Raw genomic sequence first — 23,827 nt, 5'->3', positions numbered from 1 at the left:
ATTGTCAAAGCACAATAAACAAATATAATTTTTTGATGCCAATGAATTCATGTATATTTGAATTGCTTTTATGGTAAACAATATAGCAATATGCATAGTGTTACTAAGACGGTAGAGGAAAGTCAAGCTCTATAGGCCTGTGTGAATCAATAGGTGATGTGTAGGTGGATTGAGAGGTCTAGAGGAGATGAGAGGAGCTCAGAGGACAGGCAGGGAGATCAGAGGCGGGGTGACTGCAGGTTAAATCCTCACAGCAGAGACTTGATGTCAGATCAACATGAAGCTCAGCCATGGACCTGTAATCACAGGCATACTTAAGAGAATGAGAGAGAGCGAAAGACACACACATAGGCACGCACAGTCACACACACACACAAACATGCACAAACGCGCTCAAACACAGAATAATCGCAACAGTACCTTCTAACATCTTCAAACAAAGGAAAACTACAAGGCTTTTCTTCATAGATACACTAGTCAACTTTTTTCTATAATTCTATTCATACTTCTGCCTCAACAATCGAACCATGGGAGTCTTACAGGTACATGATTCGGAGTGCAGAAACCATGCTGTTTCTCTTGCATAAATAAATTAACCTTTAGTAATTTGCATGCTGATGAACCCTGAATGTATTCTGTATTCACACACAAAGAGAGAGAGATAAGAGGAAACATTTACAAACCTTACGGAGAGAGAGATACTGTTTTTTTTAGGGGGTAGATCAGCTTTAATATTGCAGATAAATTGTAGCTTCCGGTGAAAGTTAGCGTGCCGGTAGAAATTACATGCTTTAGTGTTCCGATAAGATAACGGGGCTATCGTTTAATACTGTGTCGTTAATTAGAGCGAAGCAACTGATTGTTGCTAAAAGCACCCGGCGACGGTTCTGCCTTTTGGCTCAAAAGTGGAGGGGATAAAATTAATTGCATAATGAGAGGAGCAGGGGTGGAGAGGTGGAGAGTTACACAGACTAGAGACTGCTCTGTTTTAGGTATAGAGTCAAAGTGGGAATACCAGGGCCTCAGAGAGAAGATCAATAGGTTAGGAAGATCTCAGCATCCAGATCAGGACTAAGTGGCTAGAGCGTTAACTCACCTGGTGTCCCATGTCCGAATCAGTCAGACACACACACTAGCGCTGGGACGATAAACCAAATATTTTTCGACCAAACATTATCGCAGGCATTTTGCTGATATCGTTCATTACGATAAGTAGCCTATACTAGAGAAATGTGAAGTTTGAAATGAAATGTTTGGTAATATGGGTGATTGTTCATGGGACAACTGATGGCTACAACCATCAAACTAGTAGTAGTAGTTTAAAGGATAATAAATAAATAAATAAATAAAATGTGGTGACATTAATGTTATAAATGTATCGTTCTATGTATCGTTATCGCGTCAATTCAGGCAATTTTTTGCGATATGGATTTTTGTCCATATAGCCCAACTCTAACACACAGACACACACACACAGACACAGACACACACCTAGACCACAAGAGTCATCTCACGCTACGCTACCACTCAACAGCCTAATGGTCCAACTGATAGAGCAGCCCATCATAACTAATGGACATAAACCTCCATACCTGTCTGCATTTCCCAACACTTCTGGAAAACGGTGTCTCACTCACTGACCAATGTCACCTGTAACATCAACTCAAGTAGAAAATGAAAAGTGAGTATAAAGGATATCTTTAGCTGTGGTAGGCTAAATGCATGAGAAACTACCTCCCCGTTTTGGCTTAACCTAGGTTTTGTTCCCGTCTCACTCTCCTGGATTGAAGGTGACCGGTTTCTCCTCCTCATGTATCTAGTGTACACCCTGTGCACTACCTCCTCAGTGCATTGTTTTGTTGTTATTCTGTCTCTCACTGTCCAAATAAACCTACCATTAAAATTATAGACTGATCATGTCTTTGTCAGTGGGCAAACGTACAAAATCAGCAGCCCATCTTTCTATTCTTGACAAACTCCTTGTAGCATATTACATGTTAATACCCACACATCTAAATCAACAGATCTATCAATTTATGAAGCCTGTTCTTAAAAAGCACAAAACTAAATGTGCGATCTCGACTACTACGACAGCTGGACAGACAGCAGTGACCCTATGGCAGCTACTGTATGGTGAGTGAACACATTGGCATGATTGACTGATTTCTAAAGCTATAGTGAGTGAACACATTAGCATCGACTCCTTTCTAAAGCTCCACACTGCCCAGGCCATCCATCCACAACCATCCATGGGGAGTGTATTTCTGGAGAGCAGAGAGAGAAGAGAGGAGACCAGCTGTCGTGTCCTGCATCAGTCGGTCAAACGTACACAAAGCCCAGAGAGAGGGAGAGAGAAGGGGAAAGGAAATTGGAATGGAACAGAGAACAAGAGGACACAGGGAGATCAATGCTGTGGGGGGGTTCTTTGTGTGAGATCTGATACCCACTGCTGCAATAGCTTCACACCAGTCTTTTAGAGAAACACAGCCCCACACAAAGGAGGAGAGGATAGAGAGGAGGAGAGATGTGTATTACTCCTGCTGTGTTGTGTGGAGAGGAGATTAGGCCCTGAGAGAGAAGGGAGGAATGCCATGTGGAGGATGAAGAGGAGATATTACATTTTACATTTACGTCATTTAGCAGACGCTCTTACCAGAGCGACTTACAAATTGGTGCATTCACCTTATAGCCAGTAGTACAACCACTTTACAATGTTTTTTTGGGGGGTAGAAGGATTACTTTATCCTATCCCAGGTATTCCTTAAAGAGGTGGGGTTTCAAATGTCTCCGGAAGGTGGTGAGTGACTCCGCTGTCCTGGCGTCGTGAGGGAGCTTGTTCCACCATTGGGGTGCCAGAGCAGCGAACAGTTTTGACTGGGCTGAGCGGGAACTATGCTTCCGCAGAGGAAGGGGAGCCAGCAGGCCAGAGGTGGATGAACGCAATGCCCTCGTTTGGGTGTAGGGACTGACCTTGGCGTTCTAAACACACGCACGGAAGGAAGGAAGGAAGGAAGGAAGGAAGGAAGGAAGGAAGGAAGGAAGGAAGGAAGGAAGGAAGGAAGGAAGGAAGGAAGGAAGGAAGGACAGATGACAGTCCCAGAGGCTACATGCAAACCAGGTCTTAGTTAGAAGTGAAAAATGTACTCTTCTGATTGCCTAAATTCAACACACCTGATCTTCCAGGTCGGTTAAATCAAAAACATGAACTGCCTGCGGCACTGCAGGACCAGGGTTGCCTACCCCTGTACTAAAAGAAGCAGGGTGGTTGTTTTGACCCCAGACGGGTCGCTCACCAAAATGTGTTGTTGATTCGTCAGGGGAATATCGGTGCCTATTGGAGGTTGAACGTTCATTCCTCCGCTAAATTATGCGGGGACTAGTCAGAGAGCCTAGACTATGCTCTCTGTTATATAGGTTAATGTACAGTATGGACCTAGCGCTACACAGAGGCAGAGAAAAGGGAGAGTTCTTGAGGCATCGTGCCAAACAGTTCTCTCCACCCCTGTCGATTTGAGGCAAGTGTGGGGTGGTGGAGGGTCCAGGCAGGGCTGTGCTCTCCCGCTCTCTCTCTATTCCCCTCTGTTCTGTCTCCCTCTCTTCTATCTCTGCTCTCTCTTTCCCTGCTCTGTGTCTGTGCTTTTCTCTCCACTTGCTCGCTCTACTCTGCTCTCTCTCCTTTGCTCTCTGTTTGAGGGAGATAAAGGCAGGTGAGCTGGCAGTGTTTGGGCTGAAGGGCAGAGAGCGAGAGACTGAAGGACGGACCTGAGCCGCTGACAGAGAGCAGACGAGTCACAGGGTAGGACGGGACGAAGCATTAATGCAATCAGACACTGGGGTGAGATCAGCACCACTCCCCTACCTCTCCTCTCCCATACCCTCCTCTCAGTGCCTGGTGGTCAAATTGACTGTATCAGCTAAAGTATCAGGTAATACAAGACTCTGGTGTAAGTCCATATATCACAACAATACAGATCAGCTTCTGTATTATCATCATCAGGTGGAGATCAGTTTGTCATATCATCACCGATTTGATCAGCAATTCCATCTATCAGCATCACCGCAAAGGACAATGCAAGGTGAGGTCAGTTCACCATCACACTGTTAACACGTAAAGCACCTTGAAAAGTCCTATAAAATGCAGCATCATTAGTATCTAGTATCATTGCAGTATTCCTACAGTGTACAGTCTGGGCAGATATTGTGGTTGATGTTCAAGCATGATGTGGCTATTCAGCTGTATGACCACAATGTGTCTTTGCTCAAGTTCATGGCTGAAAGCATCACGAGTGAGGGACAGTTTAGGTCTCTCTCTCTACCGCTCACACCACCTCCACGCCCTCCTTCCCCTCCCATCTTTCTCTGTCACGTCCAGTCTCTCCCTTGTGCCTACAGACATTATGTCAGGCAGGGCTGGCAGGCTGGTCGGGTTCTGTCATGTCCCTGTGGCGCTAAGCTAGCTCCTTCCTTTCTGTCACCTGACAGAGCAGAGCAGAGCCATATGGCTGAAGAGCCAGAGGAGAGCTTCAGGAGCATGTCTGAACATCAGGGCCCCGGCCCACCAAGTAGAACCAATCTGGCCAGCCCATCTCTCAGTCGTACACCTCCAGCCCTGGCTAACACACACCTTATCACATCAGAGACTATGGTAGGGGAAACACTACGCAGTGATAATAGGATTAAATACAACCTGGCTGGTGTACCACATAGAGGAAGAGACTAAGGCTTGATATGTGTCTCTGAAGGAAGGGAATGTAGCAAGGGCACTGATCTCTCTCTTCACCACAGCTGTTGCATCTGATGCTTTCTTCTCCTCTTCCCTTTTTCTTTCTCTCTCCTTCACTGGCTCCTCCTCTACCTTTCTCTTTCCCTTTTCTCTCTTTTTTCCTTCTTGTGCCCTGCTGCTCTCTGAACAGCTTCCTCTTTTCAAGATGTAAATTCCAGTGTTGAATGGTGGTTATGTGTTTTTTTTAAGTCACTCTGGGGCTTTGTAGGACTGTTGTTACACTGTGCTATTATCCCACAACGACCCTCTTGGAGCCATGTCCTGTGTCAGGTTTAATCAGCTAGCAGAGTGGTGCTGTTTTACATCTCCCTTGGAACAGCCCTAATGGATCTAGTTACGCAGAGGTGGAAATCAATCCACACCAACTCATGCTCACACGCATATACAGTGCATTCGGAAAGTATTCAGACCCCTTGACTTTTTCCACATTTTGTTACGTTACAGCCTCATTGTAAATTGATTAATTATTTTTAAAAAATTCCTCATCAATCTACACACAATACCCCATAATGACAAAGCGAAAACAGGTTTTTAGAAATTGTTGCAAATTTATTAAAAATTAAAAACGGAAATATCACATTTACATAAGTATTCAGACCCTTTAATCAGTACTTTGTTGAAGCTCTTTTGGCAGCGAATACAGCCTGAGTCTTATTGGTTATGACGCTACAAGCATGGCACACCTGTATCTCTGCAGATCCTCAAGCTCTGTCAGGTTGGATGGGGAGTGTCGCTGCACAGCAATTGCAGGTCTCTCCTGAGATTTTAGATCGTGTTAAAGTCCAGGCTATGGCTGGGCCACTCCAGGACATTCAGAGACTTGTCCCGAAGCCATTCCTGCGTTGTCCTGGCTGTGTGCTTAGGGTCGTTGTCCTGTTGGAAGGTGAACCTTTGCCCCAGTCCGAGCTCCTGAGCCCTCTGGAGCAGGTTTTCATCAAGGATCTCTCTGTACTTTGCGCTCTGTACATCTTCCCCTCGATCCTGACTAGTCTCCCAGTCCCTGTCGCTGAAAAACATCCCCACAGCATGATGCTGTCACCACCATGCTTCACCGTAGGGATGGTGCCAGGTTTCCTCCAGACGTCACGCTTGGCATTCAGGCCAAGAGTTCAATCTTGGTTTCATCAGACCAGAGAATCTTGTTTCTCATGGTCTGAGAGTCCTTTAGGTGCCTTTTGGCAAACTCCAAGCGGGCTGTCATGTGCCTTTTACTGAAGAGTGGTTTCCGTCTGGCCACTCTACCATAATGGCCTGATTGGTGGTGCTGCAGAGATGGTTGTCCTTCTGGAAGGTTCTCCCATCTCCACAGAGGTACTCTGGAATGACGATCGGGTTCTTGGTCACCTCCCTGACCAAGGCCATTCTCCCCCGAATGCTCAGTTTGGCCGGGCAGCCAGCTCTAAGAAGAGTCTTGGTGGCTCCGAACTTCTTCCATTCTAGAATGATGGAGGCTACTGAGTTCTTGGGGACCTTCAATGCTGCAGAAATGTTTTTGTACCCTTCCCCAGATCTGTGCCTTGACACAATCCTGTCTTGGAGCTCTATGGACAATTCCTTTCACCTCATGGCTTGGTTTTTGCTCTGACATGCACTGTCAACTGAGGGACCTTATATAGACAGGTGTGTGCCTTTCCAAATCATGTCGAATCAATTGAATTTACCACAGGTGGACTCCAATCACGTTGTAGAAATATCTCAAGGATGATCAATGGAAACAGTCTTAGCAAAGGGTCTGAGAATACTTACAGTGGGGCAAAAAAGTATTTAGTCAGCCACCAATTGTGCAAGTTCTCCCACTTAAAAAGATGAGAGAGGCCTGTAATTTTCATCATAGGTACACGTCAACTATGACAGACAAAATGAGGAAAAAAAATCCAGAAAATCCCATTGTAGAATTTTTTATGAATTTATTTGCAAATTATGGTGGAAAATAAGTATTTGGTCAATAACAAAAGTTTCTCAATACTTTGTTATATACCCTTTGTTGGCAATGACACAGGTCAAACGTTTTCTGTAAGTCTTCACAAGGTTTTCACACACTGTTGCTGGTATTTTGGCCCATTCCTCCATGCAGATCTCCTCTAGAGCAGTGATGTTATGGGGCTGTCGCTGGGCAACACGGACTTTCAACTCCCTCCAAAGATTTTCTATGGGGTTGAGATCTGGAGACTGGCTAGGCCACTCCAGGACCTTGAAATGCTTCTTACGAAGCCACTCCTTCGTTGCCCGGGCGGTGTGTTTGGCATCATTGTCATGCTGAAAGACCCAGCCACGTTTCATCTTCAATGCCCTTGCTGATGGAAGGAGGTTTTCACTCAAAATCACACGATACATGGCCCCATTCATACTTTCCTTTACACGGATCAGTCGTCCTGGTCCCTTTGCAGAAAAACAGCCCCAAAGCATGATGTTTCCACCCCCATGCTTCACAGTAGGTATGGTGTTCTTTGGATGCAACTCAGCATTCTTTGTCCTCCAAACACGACAAGTTCTATTTTGGTTTCATCTGACCATATGACATATGACATTCTCCCAATCCTCTTCTGGATCATCCAAATGCACTCTAGCAAACTTCAGACGGGCCTGGACATGTACTGGCTTAAGCAGGGGGACACGTCTCGCACTGCAGGATTTGAGTCCCTGGCGGCGTAGTGTGTTACTGATGGTAGGCTTTGTTACTTTGGTCCCAGCTCTCAGCAGGTCATTCACTAGGTCCCCCCTTGTGGTTCTGGGATTTTTGCTCACCGTTCTTGTGATCATTTTGACCCCACGGGGTGAGATCTTGCGTGGAGCCCCAGATCGAGGGAGATTATCAGTGGTCTTGTATGTCTTCCATTTCCTAATAATTGCTCCCACAGTTGATTTCTTCAAACTAAGCTGCTTACCTATTGCAGATTCAGTCTTCCCAGCCTGGTGCAGGTCTACAATTTTGTTTCTGGTGTCCTTTGACAGCTCTTTGGTCTTGGCCATAGTGGAGTTTGGAGTGTGACTGTTTGAGGTTGTGGACAGGTGTCTTTTATACTGATAACAAGTTCAAACAGGTGCCATTAATACAGGTAACGAGTGGAGGACAGAGGAGCCTCTTAAAGAAGAAGTTACAGGTCTGTGAGAGCCAGAAATCTTGCTTGTTTGTAGGTGACCAAATACTTATTTTCCACCATAATTTGCAAATAAATTCATAAAAAATCCTACAATGTGATTTTCTCGATTTTTTTTTCTCAATTTGTCTGTCATAGTTGACGTGTACCTATGATGAAAATTACAGGCCTCTCTCATCTTTTTAAGTGGGAGAACTTGCACAATTGGTGGCTGACTAAATACTTTTTTTCCCCACTGTATGTAAATAAGGTATTTATGTTTTTTATTTTTAATAAATTAGCAAAAATGTCTAAAAACCTGTTTTCGCTTTGTCATTAGGGGGTATTGTGTGAAGATTGCTGAGGATTTTTTATTTTTTTTAAATCCATTTTAGAATAAGGCTGAAATGTAACAAAATTTTGAAAAAGTCAAGGGGTCTGAATACTTTCTGAAGGCAAACACACATAATGATTTGCACACGCACCTGTATTTGATTATTTGTTATTTAAATAGTTATTTCCTGTGTATTTGAGTATTTGTGGGCCAAATCAACTACATCTATTGGAAGTATTTTCAAATAATTTCCTATAAATAGCCTACTACTTTAAAGTCTTTTCAAAAACATATTTCCAAATACATTATTTAAAATACCAAACAGACCTGGTTCAAATGCATGTACTTCCTAGATGAAGAAATAAATATATAAATGCAGAAATAGATGTACTTCCTAAATTAAGAAAGCTAAATCAAGCTACTTTCTAAGTTCTATCACAGACTCTGCTGGTGATTAGTCTATATTTTGGAAAACAGTTAATGCACTGAAGCATGGAAATTCCTCTCCTTCCCTGCATAAGCAAGTTGTGTCAGACTCTGGCATCATTACTGAGAAAAATGAGATAAGTGATGCTTTCAGCATTTTATCTCTGCAGGCTTTTTATTTTAAGAAATGGTGGTTTAATTGACCCTGGGCAGTCAGTCGACTGCTATTCCCTCTCCCAGCCTCCAGTTGGCTCGTTGGAAGATCAGTCAACTTCTAGTAAATCTGTTTTCATTTCAACAACCAGGGCTTGACATGAAAATGTTTAGCTTGTCCGAAAGCTGAAGTCACAAAACAAAACGGTCCGTAACATCATCGGCCAAAAGTGTGACTGAAAATGAGTGAAGTATAATTTTTGGCGCTTGCCCATAGACTATAGCTCAATTGGTAGAGCATGGCGCTTGTAACGCCAGGGTAGTGGGTTCGATCCCCAGGACCACCCATACGTAAAAATGTATGCGCACATGACTGTAAGTCGCTTTGGATAAAAGCGTCTGCTAAATGGCATATTATTATTATAGACCACGTGTCAGACTCGTTCCACGGAGGGCCGAGTGTCTGTGGGTTTTCACTCCTCCCTTGTACTTAATTGATGAATTAAGGTCCCTGATTAATAAGGAACTCCCCTACCTGGTTGTCTAGGTCTCCATAGCATGCCATCCAAAATAATTAAAAACATTTTTTTTTTTAAGAAGAAATACTGCTACACATTTGGCTGGCATGCTATGGGAAGGATGAGAAGAATTATGACATTGACGAGCCTCGCTGGCTGTGCGTCTTGTGATGGGTTGTAAATCATCATGGACTGCAGAGCAACTCTGCTCTCCTCAGAACTGGAAAATTTGAAACGTCTCTTATTAGGCCTAGGCTACTATATGCGTTATAGGTAGGTTACACATTGCTAGAATAATATAGAAATAGACATAGGACAACTACACATTTATTTCATAAGCATTCCTCAGCTGTAGCCTAAGTTTTTGACTCCTCGTTGGATTTTTCAATCTTGGTATTGTTTGTCATGCAAAATAAATCTGTGAATGAGAATAGCATAGACTTCGACTTTCATAATTATTCCCATTTAAAAGCTGCAACTTTAGGACATGAAACACTAAAATAGTTTGGAAAATACACTTCATAATTTGAATGTGTCTTATTGCTTTTATGATATTTTAATTAGTAGGATTAGGCTTTTGGTTGTTTGGTTTTTCTGGCCTCGCTTCATTTCTGTCTAATAATGCTTTGCTCAACTACAAGGTTTGTTCAAATTTCTCATTCGATTTTTATATATTGCTATTGTTTCTTCTCTCTCTCTCATTATTACCGTAAGCCTCCCATGTTTTGGGGTTATTCAAAAACAACAAAACTTTGAGATAGCCTAGCACTCTGTTAGATTCATTCATTGCTTGATCATGAAAAAGCGTGGCAGGAGAATTAAACTGAAAAAGGCATAGTAGGCCAAGTCATATCAAATGGAGAGAGAAAAAATGTATAATTCTGACAGGATATTTTGTGCTACTTTGGTGAGACTTTTAGCTCTGTCTATATTGTTCTCTTGCTTTGTGTAAATATAACTTATTTATAGAAATGTGTTATAGCACATAGGAATATACAGTGGGGAAAAAAAGTATTTAGTCAGCCACCAATTGTGCAAGTTCTCCCACTTAAAAAGATGAGAGAGGCCTGTAATTTTCATCATAGGTACACGTCAACTATGACAGACAAATTGAGGAAAAAAAATCGAGAAAATCACATTGTAGGATTTGTAATGAATTTATTTGCAAATTATGGTGGAAAATAAGTATTTGGTCACCTACAAACAAGCAAGATTTCTGGCTCTCACAGACCTGTAACTTCTTCTTTAAGAGGCTCCTCTGTCCTCCACTCGTTACCTGTATTAATGGCACCTGTTTGAACTTGTTATCAGTATAAAAGACACCTGTCCACAACCTCAAACAGTCACACTCCAAGCTCCACTATGGCCAAGACCAAAGAGCTGTCAAAGGACACCAGAAACAAAATTGTAGACCTGCACCAGGCTGGGAAGACTGAATCTGCAATAGGTAAGCAGCTTGGTTTGAAGAAATCAACTGTGGGAGCAATTATTAGGAAATGGAAGACATACAAGACCACTGATAATCTCCCTCGATCTGGGGCTCCACACAAGATCTCACCCCGTGGGGTCAAAATGATCACAAGAACGGTGAGCAAAAATCCCAGAACCACACAGGGGGACCTAGTGAATGACCTGCAGAGGGACGTGGGACGTGGGACGCCAGGGACTCAAATCCTGCAGTGCCAGACGTGTCCCCCTGCTTAAGCCAGTACATTTCCAGGCCCGTCTGAAGTTTGCTAGAGTGCATTTGGATGATCCAGAAGAGGTTTTGGAGAATGTCATATGGTCAGATGAAACCAAAATAGAACTTTTTGGTAAAAACTCAACTCGTCGTGTTTGGAGGACAAAGAATGCTGAGTTGCATCCAAAGAACACCATACCTACTGTGAAGCATGGGTGTGGAAACATCATGCTTTGGGGCTGTTTTTCTGCAAAGGGACCAGGACGACTGATCCGTGTAAAGGAAAGAATGAATGGGGCCATGTATCGTGAGATTGACTGAAAACCTCCTTCCATCAGCAAGGGCATTGAAGATGAAACGTGGCTGCGTCTTTCAGCATGACAATGATCCCAAACACACCGCCCGGGCAACGAAGGAGTGGCTTCGTAAGAAGCATTTCAAGGTCCTGGAGTGGCCTAGCCAGTCTCCAGATCTCAACCCCATAGAAAATCTTTGGAGGGAGTTGAAAGTCCGTGTTGCCCAGCGACAGCCCCAAAACATCACTGCTCTAGAGGAGATCTGCATGGAGGAATGGGCCAAAATACCAGCAACAGTGTGTGAAAACCTTGTGAAGACTTACAGAAAACGTTTGACCTGTGTCATTGCCAACAAAGGGTATATAACAAAGTATTGAGAAACTTTTGTTATTGACCAAATACTTATTTTCCACCATAATTTGCAAATAAATTCATAAAAAATCCTACAATGTGATTTTCTGGATTTTTTTTCTCATTTTGTCTGTCATAGTTGACGTGTACCTATGATGAAAATTACAGGCCTCTCTCATCTTTTTAAGTCGGAGAACTTGCACAATTGGTGGCTGACTAAATACTTTTTTTCCTCACTGTAGACAATTTACTCAGAATGTCAACCATGCACTGCCCTGCGGCACTGCCTGATCCAATTCTGATCAGAGTAATTGTTTGATATTGTGATTTTTTTTTACTGAAATCTATATTCTGGTTCTCCAACTATTTTTTTAAAACTTGCCCCGGACAAGCGGACAAGCCTTAATGTTGAGCCCTGAAAACCTTCTATTAATCAATTGTCAACTTAGATACTTCCTAGCTACAAGATGTATTCTAAGTGTTCATCAGTCTGGTTTCATGCCGGGTCATAGCACCATCTCTGCTGCAACCTTGGTGTTAAATTATGTGGTAAAGGGTATGGATAAGAGGATACTGTTGACCACTCTTTATTGATTCAAAAATTGTCTACAGTCGGCATCATGTAATTGGTTAGAAAATTACTTAAAAGACAGGACACTGTGTTTTTCTGATGGTGTTAAGTCAGCTTTCATTAATATTACGAAAGGTGTCCCACAGGGATCTATATTAGGTCCTGTACTTTTTACTGTCCATATAAACAATGTTGTTCTATCTGCATTTTTTATTTAAATTTTTACATACACCTCTATGCAGATTTATCATAATGTACTACGCTTTATTATAGGCGATGGGTTCGGTACACATCACTGCATTCTCGTAGTCTCGTAGATCGATGCCTTGCACTCTTTTTGTTTATAAAGCCCTGCTGCATAAACTTACGTACCTTACATGGTTAACTTACAGACTTACGAGAAACCAGACTCGGTCTCAGGAATGGGTAACTCTGGAGATCCCTTCGATCTCCACTGAGTTAGGTAAATCTGCTTTTAGTTTTTTTTGCTGCTTACTTGTCCAAGGTTCTCTAAAATTGGATGAATTGGTGCCTCTAGGGCAATTGAAAAGGCTGATTGTTTGTTTTCTATGATTGTGTTTCGCTTTTAGTGTATTGATGTGAATATTGATGTGTATTATTAACGTGTAAAGTGTATATTTATGTAGGTCTCATCTGAGAAAGACACATTGGTCTCAGCATGACTCCCTGTTGAAAAAAAGGTTAAAAAAAGAAAAAAGGGAGTATTTCAATATTTATATAAATACTATGTATTTGAATATGTTCAAATGCATGCCAATACTTTCCAAGTGTATTTCCAAATACATTCCCATATGCAACTACATGTGTTTAAAAATAAAATAAATATCAAAATACTTACTTCCAAATGTCTTTGAAAGTAATTAAAATGCCCAATATAGTATTTGAACCCAGGTCTGACACACACACGCAAACAAATAGACGCGAACGAACACACACGCGAACGAACAAAAACCCACCAACCAACCAATGAATACAGGAATTCAAGAGGAAGACAAATCTTTAACTAATTTCTGTCTCCTCACACCTAATTTATTGTGCTCTCTCTCTGTCTTTTACTCTCCTTATTTTGTGCACTTTCCCTCAGTCTATCATTAGTCTGCTGCAGGAGACAACACAATGACATGAAAGCAGAACAAAATTATACAACACATTCCCTTGACATGAGATCCAATCAAACCATCATAACTCATACAACAGAAGTGTTCACCCTAAACTGTCTCTCTCTCTGCTCTCCTCTCCCTAGCCCTTTCAAAACCACTAAAGCACCACAGCCCTCTCAAATATAAATTGTTATATTTCATTGACTCTCACTCTCTCAGCAGCATTCTCTCCTACTTCCACACCAACCATTTGAATGTGAGACGCAAGACATTTAGTCCCCCCTGATTAGAGATGAATACAGTTCAATGTGACATGAGTGGGACTCTGGAGTCTAACAATGTGAAGGTTAGTCAAGAACAAGACTGCACTACAAAGGAGCCATTTGATAAGGGCTTCTGTTCAGTATTCATGATGAGAACAGTGAGAACACCATTAGAGCCTAACGTTAATGAGAAGCATTTGAATGACAAAGCATGGACATTATGGGGAACATCAGAAGTATTTAACCACAGTCAATTAACAGATTGCCTGTGTCCCAAACAGCACGCTATTCCCTATTTAGTGTGCTACATTTGACCAGGGCCCATAGGGGGCATCATTAGGGCTCTGGTCAAAAGTATTGCACTATATACAGGATAGGGTGCCATTTTAATGCCAGATTAATTAACACATTGGGATTCTTAGAAGGCAGGAGACTCATTCCTGGGAGAAAACTTGTCTCTAATTACAATGAGAAACTACAGACTTTGCTTATAGCGTTGGTTCAAACTTATGAGGAGACCTGTGTGTGTGTGTGTGTGCGTGTGTGTGTGTGTGTGTATGTATAAGTGTGCGCGTGCATGCGTGTGTCTATTGGGTTCAAACCTTTAAGGAGCTGTGTGTTGAGTTAATGAGCGATATGTTAAATTGTAAAAAAAAACATTTTACATTTGAGTCATTTAGCAGATGCTCTTATCCAGAGCGACTTACAGGAACAATTAGGGTTAAATGCCTTGCTCAAGGGCACAGAGAGATTTTTCACCTAGTCGGCTCTGGGATTCAAACCAGCACTCTTTTGGTTACTGGCCCAACGCTATTAACCACTAGGCTACCTTCTCTGTTACAAGTCAACGGAGAAAAGGCCACCAAACATGTCACAGTAATAAATGTAAATTCCTGGCAAAGTATGGTTCATTTATAAGTATTTACCGGTAATTTACAGTAGACGTGTACTGTAGGATCAAGAAAATGGAGATGGGATTTCAACACTGGAAACTCAAAACGATAAAGAGAGAAAGAACTGAAGTTCTCAAGGAGGACTGGTAAAGTTCAATCTCTGTTTAAGAACAGTCTCTTTCTTACTCCAGAGTGGGTAAATCTAACATGCGACCTAAAGACATTTATCTAGTCTCAATTTCCCTCCCTGCATAAATTTGGTTGTTAAATATAGCCAAGTCCAAACTGAGCAGAGACGTCAGAAATTTGGAATACAAATGCCTTGGTCTGGGGCTAGGGTATACAGATGGGGCATGGGGCTGGGCTAGATCTGGCAGTAGGGTATAGCGTTAGGTCTGGGGTTGATGAATCTGGGTCTAGAACTGGGCTGACTGCGTTCAGTGCAGGGCTCTGTCTCTGTCCCTGTTCTGTAAGAAGATGTCCACTGAATCCTGATTACACCTCTCTAATGTAAAGAAAGTATAGGTCTGGTCCTGGTCTGGCTTTGTGCAGTGCAGGGACCGGTCTCCCTCCATATTTTATAATTGTACCCCTTTTTCTCCCCAATTTTCATGATATCCAATGGGTAGTTACAGTCTTGTCCCATCGCTGCAACTCCCGTATGGACTCGGGAGAGGCGAAGGTCGAGAGCCGTGTGTCCTCCGAAACACAACCGAGCCGCACTGCTTCTTGATACAATGCCGGCTTAACCCGGAAGCCAGCCGCACCAATGTGTCGGAGGAAACACCGTACACCTGGCGAACGTGTCAGCGTGCACTGCGCCCGGCCCGCCACAGGAGTCGCTATTGCGCGATGGGACAAGAATACCCCTGCCGGCCAAACCCTCCCCTAACCTGGACGACGCTGGGCCAATTGTGCGCCGCCCCAGGGGTCTCCCGGTCGCGGCCGGCCTCGACAGAGCCTGGACTCGAACCAGGACCTCTATTGGCACAGCTAGCACTGCGATGCAGTGCCTTAGACCACTGCGCCACTCGGGAGGCCCCACCCTGGCCTTATCCTGCTCTGTGAGGAGATGGCGGGAGGAGCGGATGGCCAGTGAATTCTGATTACACCTCTGTAATCTAAAGTAATGAGAGGAGCTCATGCTCTGGTGGCTCCAGCTTCCCCCGGCGGACTAGACGCCAGCCAGCCACTGCTCTGTTAAAGGCCATACTGACCCGCCGCTGATTGGGGATGACACACAGCAGTCAGGGTGTGTGTGTGTGTGTGTGTGTTTGTGTGTGCGTGCGATTACTCTGACAGATGGATAGACTAATTGTCATTCTGACAGACAGGAAGAGAGATATGGTCAGACAGACAGATGGACAGACAAAGAGAGAGAGAGATAGGACGTAGGGGTGTGCTCAGAGACAGGATTTCCATTCCGGAAACTGTACAGATCGAATGAGGGAGATAGAAAGAGCGAGAGCACAAGGGGAGGGAGGGGTGAGAAAGATGGAGGGGAAGAGGGAAAGGAACACAGGAAAGGAGAGGGGAGAGAGAGAGAGAGAGAGAGGACAGGAGAGCTGAGAGGAAGAGAGAGAAAGGGAGAGAGGAGAAGAAGAGAGAGAGAGAGAGAGAGAGAGAGAGAGAGAGAGAGAGAGAGCAGAAGAAGAGAGAGAGAGAGGAGAAGAGGAGAGAGAGAGCAAGGATAGAGAGGAGAGAGGGAGCACTCACCATCGATCCTGCTGACCAACTCCTCCAGAGCCTTGACTTTCTTTTGGATCCCCGGCTGGGCAAATGTGTAGTTGTCCTTGATTGGAGAGATGGACAGAAAAGAAAGAAAGAGAAAGAGAGAGAGAGCGAGAGAGAGAGATATTTATTGGTGAGGCCTGACTTACTAGGGGTGATGGCAGCACTATTATCGATTTGATTTAAAAACAGAGACAAGACTGTTGTACCAAACTGTTGCTTCAAACACTCATGTACTTCAGTAAAGAAAAAGAGGATTTGTGTGAGGAATAGTAATGATGACAAATGAACAAACAACTGTGTATACTACCTGAGGGACACTAACACACAGAGCATACACATAGTCTCATTCAAGGGTGAGCAGCTAGCTACCACAGCTTGTGATCACCCTGTGGCCATTTTGAAGGGAAAGGGAGGTCACACACACACACACACACACACACACAGAGACAGAGAGAGTGAGAACAGGAGAAGGAGAGGTGAGCTCTCCTCTCAACCACTAAACACATGCTGACAGGAGATTAAATGCAACATTTACAGTCTAAATGCAAATATCAGACAGCAGGGCTTAAAGGGGGGCTGAACTCACTGATTTTGCATCCGTTTTCCTCCTCCTCATTACTACATTTGACTGTTTTGGGAACAGAATATATGTTTATGACTACTACCGATGCCACATAGGCTGCTTTTCAACCAGAGAAGTCGTTTTTTGGTTCAGTTCCTATTAAAAGTACTGAGACCATTATACATGCAATGATGTTACCTTTAGCCACAGTATGAATAGATGACAGTTCTTTGAAGAGCTAAGACCATTACGCATCCATTGATGTCGCCTTTAGCCACAGTATGAATAGATTATACCTTTTGAAGAGCTAATGATGTCTCCTTATAGCATGGTGAAGAGGGTATCCATCTACTGGGGACATGTAAGATCAGCTTTATTAAACAAGCTCCATTTAGAGAGTGCTTATGGGTGTGCTAATAACATAGGCAAACAGGAATTGGAAATGGAAAAGTCCTAATGTACAATCTGTCATTGGAAGTGGACTTTACATAGTGGAGAAAATCATGTTCATTTGACATGTACAGACAAGCCCAGTTTTTATCCTAAAGTACATTTAAGTAATCAAATCGTTTCTTATTTGATTAAGGGCTTCATGGACGAAAAGCAACAGCCTCACAGCAGGCCTTGGATCTACCTTGCATTTAAAATCAAATCAACTTTTATTGGTCACATACACGTGTTTAGCAGATGTTATTGCGGGTGAAGCGAAATGCTTGTGTTTCTAGCTCTGACAGTGCAGTAATATCTAACAAGTAATATCTAACAATTTCACAACATATACCCAAAACACACACATCCAAGTAAAGCAATGGAATGAAGAATATATAAATAAATATATGGACGAGCAATGTCAGAGCGGCATAGACTAAGATACAGTAGAATAGTATAGAATACAGTATATATGAGTAATGCAAGATATGTTAACATTATTAAAGTGACTAGTGTTCCATTTATTAAAGTGGCCAGTGATTTCTAATATATGTATATAGGCAGCAGCCTCTAATGTGCTAGTGATGGCTATTTAACAGTCTGATGGCCTTGAGATAAAAGCTGTTTTTCATTCTCTCGGTCCCAGCTTTGATGCACCTGTACTGACCTCGCCTTCTGGATGATAGCGGGGTGAACAGGCAGTGGCTCGGGTGGTTGTTGTCCTTGATGATCTTTTTGGCCTTCCTGTGACATCAGGTGCTGCAGGTGTCCTGGAGGGCTGGTAGTTTGCCCCCGGAGATGCGTTGGGCAGACCAAATCACCCTCTAATGTAAAAGTTTGTGGTTTTAGGTGCCATGCCACATTTCTTCAGCCTCCTGAGGTTGAAGAGGCACTGTTGCACCTTCACCACACTGTCTGTGTGGGTGGACCATTTCAGTTTGTCAGTGATGTGTACGCAGAGGAACATGAAAATTTCCACCTTCTCCACTGCAGTCCCGTCGATGTGGATACGGGGGTGCTCCCGCTGCTGTTTCCTGAAGTCAACGATCATCTCCTTTGTTTTGTTGACATTGAGTGAGATGTTATTTTCCTGGCACCACACTACCAGAGCCCTCACCTCCTCCCTGTAGGCTGTCTCGTCATTGTTGGCAATCAAGCCTACTACTGTTGTGTCGTCTGCAAACTTGATGATTGAGTTGGAGGCGTGCTTGGCCACGCAGTCATGGGTGAACAGGGAGTACAGGAAGGGACTGAGCATGCACCCTTGTGGGGCCCCAGTGTTGAGGATCAGCGAAGTGGAGGTGTTGTTTCCTAACTTCACCACCTGGGGGTGGCCCGTTAGGAAGTCCAGGACCCAGTTGCACAGGGTGCGGTTCAGACCCAGGGCCTCGAGCTTAATGATGAGCTTGGAGGGTACTATGGTGTTGAATGCTGAGCTATAGTCAATGAACAGCATTCTTACATAGGTATTCCTCTTGTCCAGATGGGATAGGGCAGTGTGCAGTGTGATGGCAATTGCATCATCTGTGGATCTATTGGGGCGGTAAGTAAATTGAAGTGGGTCTAGGGTGGCAGGTAAGGTAGAGGTGATATGATCCTTGACTAGTCTCTCAAAGCACTTAATGATGACAGAAGTGAGTGCTACGGGGCGATAGTCATTTAGTTCAGTTACCTTTGCTTTCTTGGGTACATGTCAGACCAGCGTTGAATAGTCCTTTGCACAGGTACTTCCTGTTTGAGTTTCTGCCTATAGGAAGGGAGGAGCAAAATGGAGTTGTGGTCAGATTTTCCGAAAGGTGGGCGGGGGAGGGCCTTGTATGCATCCCGGTATTTGGAGTAGCAGTGGTCGAGTGTTTTAGCAGCACTGCAGTCGATGTGTTGATAGAACTTCAGAAACCTTTGTTAAAATCCCCAGCTACAATAAATGCAGCCTCAGGATATGTGGTTTCCAGTTTGCATAAACTCCAGTGAAGTTCTTTGAGGGCCGTCGTGGTATCGGCTTGAGGGGAGATATACACGGTCGGCATTTGATTGTGAGGTATTCTAGGTCGGGTGAACCAAAGGACTTGAGTTCCTGTATGTTATCACAATTACACTATGTCGTTAATCATAAAACATACACCTCCGCCCTTCTGCTTCCCGAAGAGATATTTATTCCTGTCTGCGCGATGAACTGAGCACCCAACTGGCTGGACCGACTCGGACAGTATATCCTGAGAGAGACATGTTTCCGTGAAACAGAGTATGTTACCATCCCCTGGAAAGAAACCCTCGCCCTGAGCTCGTCAACTTTATTATGCAGAGACTGTACATTAGCGAGTAATATACTCAGAAGCGGTGGGTGGTGTGCACGCCTCCTAAGTCGGACTAGAAGGCCGCTCCAAGTACCTCTCCTCCGGCGTTGTTTTGGGTTGGCCTCTGGAATCAGTTCAATTGCCCTGAGGAGTGCGAACAACGGATCCGCTTCGGGAAAGTCATATTCCTGGTCGTAATGCTGGTAGTGCTGGTGAGTTACCGCCGCTCTGATAGCCAATAGTTCTTCCCGGCTGTATGTAATAACACAAACAATTTTCTGGGCTAATAATGTAAGAAATAATACATAAAAAATAAAAAATACTGCAAAGTTTCCTAAGAGCTAGAAGCAAGGCAGCCCTCTCTGTCGGTGGCATTTTCCCCAATTTACGAAACTCTAAATGATTAAATCATAGGCTGAGTCTCTGTAAGTTTAAGTTACTACAAGTGTGTGTATGTGTGTGTGTGCGTCTGTCTGTGTGTGTGCCTGCCTGTGTGTGTGCATGCGTGCCTGCATTCTGAACCATGGGAAGTACTATGGCGGGAGTGTGGCTATGCTGCTGATGTGTTGCACTTGTAGAGAGAGATGCAAGGACAAGGCGAGATGGAGAGCGAGCGAGAAACAGAGAGCGAGAGACAGAGGGAGCGAGAGACAGAGGGAGCGAGAGACAGAGGGAGCGAGAGAAAGAGGGAGCGAGAGACAGAGGGAGCGAGACAGAGAGCGAGAGACATTAACCGACCTTCAGGCTCAGCTAGCTGTGCATCCTGCAGTGAGCGTTCTGGGGCCTGAGTGTTGTGGCCATGAATACAGGAGTGGCTCTGGATACAACACACTACTGACAGTGGGGGAGAGAGATGGAGAGAGGGAGAAAGATAGAGGGTGGGGAGACAGAGATAAAGAGAGAGCGAGAGAGACAGAGAGAAACCTTGGCCTACCATCACCCCTCCCTTCACTGTGACCTCCCTGTGCTACTGTACAGCCCAGCTATAAGAAGCTACTTCAAGAAAATAATACACTATGTAGAATACACAAGGACAAGGATTTCACGTAGGATGACACATAGAACTTATATTTCAATGGCTGACACAGCAGTACCGGGTCTAAGAGTGGAATCTGAATTCGCTGTATGCTGCTCATTTCTCAGGCCAGACTCCGTTGCTGTATTTAGACATGAGTGTAACAGAGGGCCATTTAGACCTCCAGAGCCCTCCCTTCCTGCTTGCTTATACAGTGGGGAAAAAAAGTATTTAGTCAGCCACCAATTGTGCAAGTTCTCCCACTTAAAAAGATTAGCAAAAAAAAAATCCAGAAAATCACATTGTAGGATTTGTAATGAATTTATTTGCAAATTATGGTGGAAAATAAGTATTTGGTCACCTACAAACAAGCAAGATTTCTGGCTCTCACAGACCTGTAACTTCTTCTTTAAGAGGCTCCTCTGTCCTCCACTCGTTACCTGTATTAATGGCACCTGTTTGAACTTGTTATCAGTATAAAAGACACCTGTCCACAACCTCAAACAGTCACACTCCAAACTCCACTATGGCCAAGACCAAAGAGCTGTCAAAGGACGCCAGCAACAAAATTGTAGACCTGCACCAGGCTGGGAAGACTGAATCTGCAATAGGTAAGCAGCTTGGTTTGAAGAAATCAACTGTGGGAGCAATTATTTGGAAATGGAAGACATACAAGACCACTGATAATCTCCCTCGATCTGGGGCTCCACGCAAGATCTCACCCCGTGGGGTCAAAATGATCACAAGAACGGTGAGCAAAAATCCCAGAACCACACGGGGGACCTAGTGAATGACCTGCAGAGAGCTGGGACCAAAGTAACAAAGCCTACCATCAGTAACACACTACGCCGCCAGGGACTCAAATCCTGCAGTGCCAGACGTTGTCCCCCTGCTTAAGCCAGTACATGTCCAGGCCCGTCTGAAGTTTGCTAGAGTGCATTTGGATGATCCAGAAGAGGATTGGGAGAATGTCATATGAAACCAAAATATAACTTTTTGGTAAAAACTCAACTCGTCGTGTTTGGAGGACAAAGAATGCTGAGTTGCATCCAAAGAACACCATACCTACTGTGAAGCATGGGTGTGGAAACATCATGCTTTGGGGCTGTTTTTCTGCAAAGGGACCAGGACGACTGATCCGTGTAAAGGAAAGAATGAATGGGGCCATGTATCGTGAGATTTTGAGTGAAAACCTCCTTCCATCAGCAAGGGCATTGAAGATGAAACGTGGCTGGGTCTTTCAGCATGACAATGATCCCAAACACACCGCCCGGGCAACGAAGGAGTGGCTTCGTAAGAAGCATTTCAAGGTCCTGGAGTGGCCTAGCCAGTCTCCAGATCTCAACCCCATAGACAATCTTTGGAGGGAGTTGAAAGTCTGTGTTGCCCAGCGACAGCCCCAAAACATCACTGCTCTAGAGGAGATCTGCAAGGAGGAATGGGCCAAAATACCAGCAACAGTGTGTGAAAACCTTGTGAAGACTTACAGAAAACGTTTGACCTGTGTCATTGCCAACAAAGGGTATATAACAAAGTATTGAGAAACTTTTGTTATTGACCAAATACTAATTTTCCACCATAATTTGCAAATAAATTCATTAAAAATCCTACAATGTGATTTTCAGGATTTTTTTTCCCCTCATTTTGTCTGTCATAGTTGACGTGTACCTATGATGAAAATTACAGGCCTCTCTCATCTTTTTAAGTGGGAGAACTTGCACAATTGGTGGCTGACTAAATACTTTTTTTCCCCACTGTATATGTACTTCTATCATTTCTTCCATCCTTTGTTTCTTCCTTAACCGCGCCCTCCCTTGCTCCCCAGTGTTACCTCTACTCCTCATCTAACTCCATTCAGCAGGAGTCAGTCCATTCTCCTATAGCAGAGCTACAGGGCCAGACCAGACTAGACAGTAATCTCCCTAACCTAACCACATTAACAGTGAGTGTTCTGAATCCCCTTAGTTCACTACAGTGAGATCATATCTAGTTTGATGGTCTAAGGTCTGATGTATTAGAGAGAGTAGGGATTGAGACTTTCTGGCTCCATCTGCACACGTGCATTAGCCATGTCCTCAGGTCAACAGACCATAATATGCTGCCCAGGCACAGCTGGTCTCCCAGGTTACTGCTGCCTTCCACTATCCCTGCTCCCTCCGTGCCCTTCATCCCCCCCTTTCTCTGTGCCTAAATGCAATTACCTGTTAAGAGAGTGAGCAGTAGGCCAGTTTGAAGCATTCATTAAGACTAGCCCAGAGCCCGCAGCCACCAATAATTACATCAGCTTTAAGATCCCCTGCTTTAATGAAGTAGCTACTGTACCTCTCTCTCTGGTCCACTCTAAGCGCTGCTCCATGCTTCATGCAGGGAGTCATACATAGGCCTAATGGACTAGTCTTCTTCTAATGCCTCTTAAGGAGAATCTAATCTAAAAGTAACTGGAAGTAATCCGATTACGTTACTGAGTTTGGGTAATCCAAAAGTGACCTTATTGATTACAATTGTGGACAGGTAACTTAGTAACGGATTACATTTAGAAAGTAACCTACCCAACGCTGAGGCTAAGCATGCTTAACACCTGGCCTACTGCAGAGCACTAGGGAAGTAGTGAGTGAGGCCACAGTGCAAGTGTAAGGGTTATGGTACACTTAACCTGACCCATAACCCGCAGATGATACCCTGTGATCTAGACAGTCCAGCTCAGTCAGAGGTCAGTATGAACACTGTGTGATGCTGTCCCTCATCTCTGCTTCTTCCCCTCCCTCCCTCTCTCACTTTCTCTATTGCCCTCTCTCTCTCTATCGCACACTCTCCCTCGCTCTTTGTATTGCCCTCTCTCTCTATCACCATCTCTCTCTATCGCCATCTCTCTATCCCTCCCTTCCTCTTCCTCCCTTTCTCGCTCCCCATCTCTCCACAAAGCCACAGCTCTAGACAGTCTGTGATAAAGTATTTGACTGTAGTTTTGATCCTCTGAGGCAATGGCAGGAAATCTCCACATTCTACACTCTGTTCTTCTTTCTTCTTTTATTTTATCGCTGTTCTGTTATTCTCAACAAGAAACCATCGGGTCACTGTCTGTCTCTGTCCTCACCAACAATGACAACTATTCCCCTTTTCATCCCAGGAATGACAAGAATCTCACGATCGATGTAGGGCCAATGATGTTTTCAGGGTTGCCATTTCTTCCCCTTTCTATTCTGTTAGTGGCTTCTTTGGAGACTGAGGCGATTTAATGTGTGTGTCGGCACCCATCAACAAAGTGAACAACAACAGAGGACAACAGAGAAAGTGTGCCTGTCTGTATGTCTGTCGCTGGAGGCGTC

At 44.0% G+C, this 23,827-nt stretch overlaps 1 protein-coding gene across 2 annotated transcripts in view; it reads right to left on the bottom strand.

The window, feature by feature from the left end:
* LOC121554996 (TBC1 domain family member 22B) overlaps positions 1–23,827 on the bottom strand; it is a 200,608-nt gene that overhangs the window by 61,683 nt on the left and 115,098 nt on the right. For both annotated transcript variants that reach the window (XM_041868747.2, XM_041868746.2), the window contains exon 11: positions 16,184–16,259. In XM_041868747.2, the coding sequence (XP_041724681.1) occupies positions 16,184–16,259 (76 nt within the window). The remainder of the gene's footprint in view (positions 1–16,183; positions 16,260–23,827) is intronic.

Source organism: Coregonus clupeaformis, chromosome 40 (assembly GCF_020615455.1).
Source record: "Coregonus clupeaformis isolate EN_2021a chromosome 40, ASM2061545v1, whole genome shotgun sequence".
Classification (NCBI taxonomy): Eukaryota; Metazoa; Chordata; class Actinopteri; order Salmoniformes; family Salmonidae; genus Coregonus; species Coregonus clupeaformis.
The sequence above is the reverse complement of the archived record's forward strand: the minus strand, read 5'-3'. Positions and strand labels throughout refer to the sequence as shown.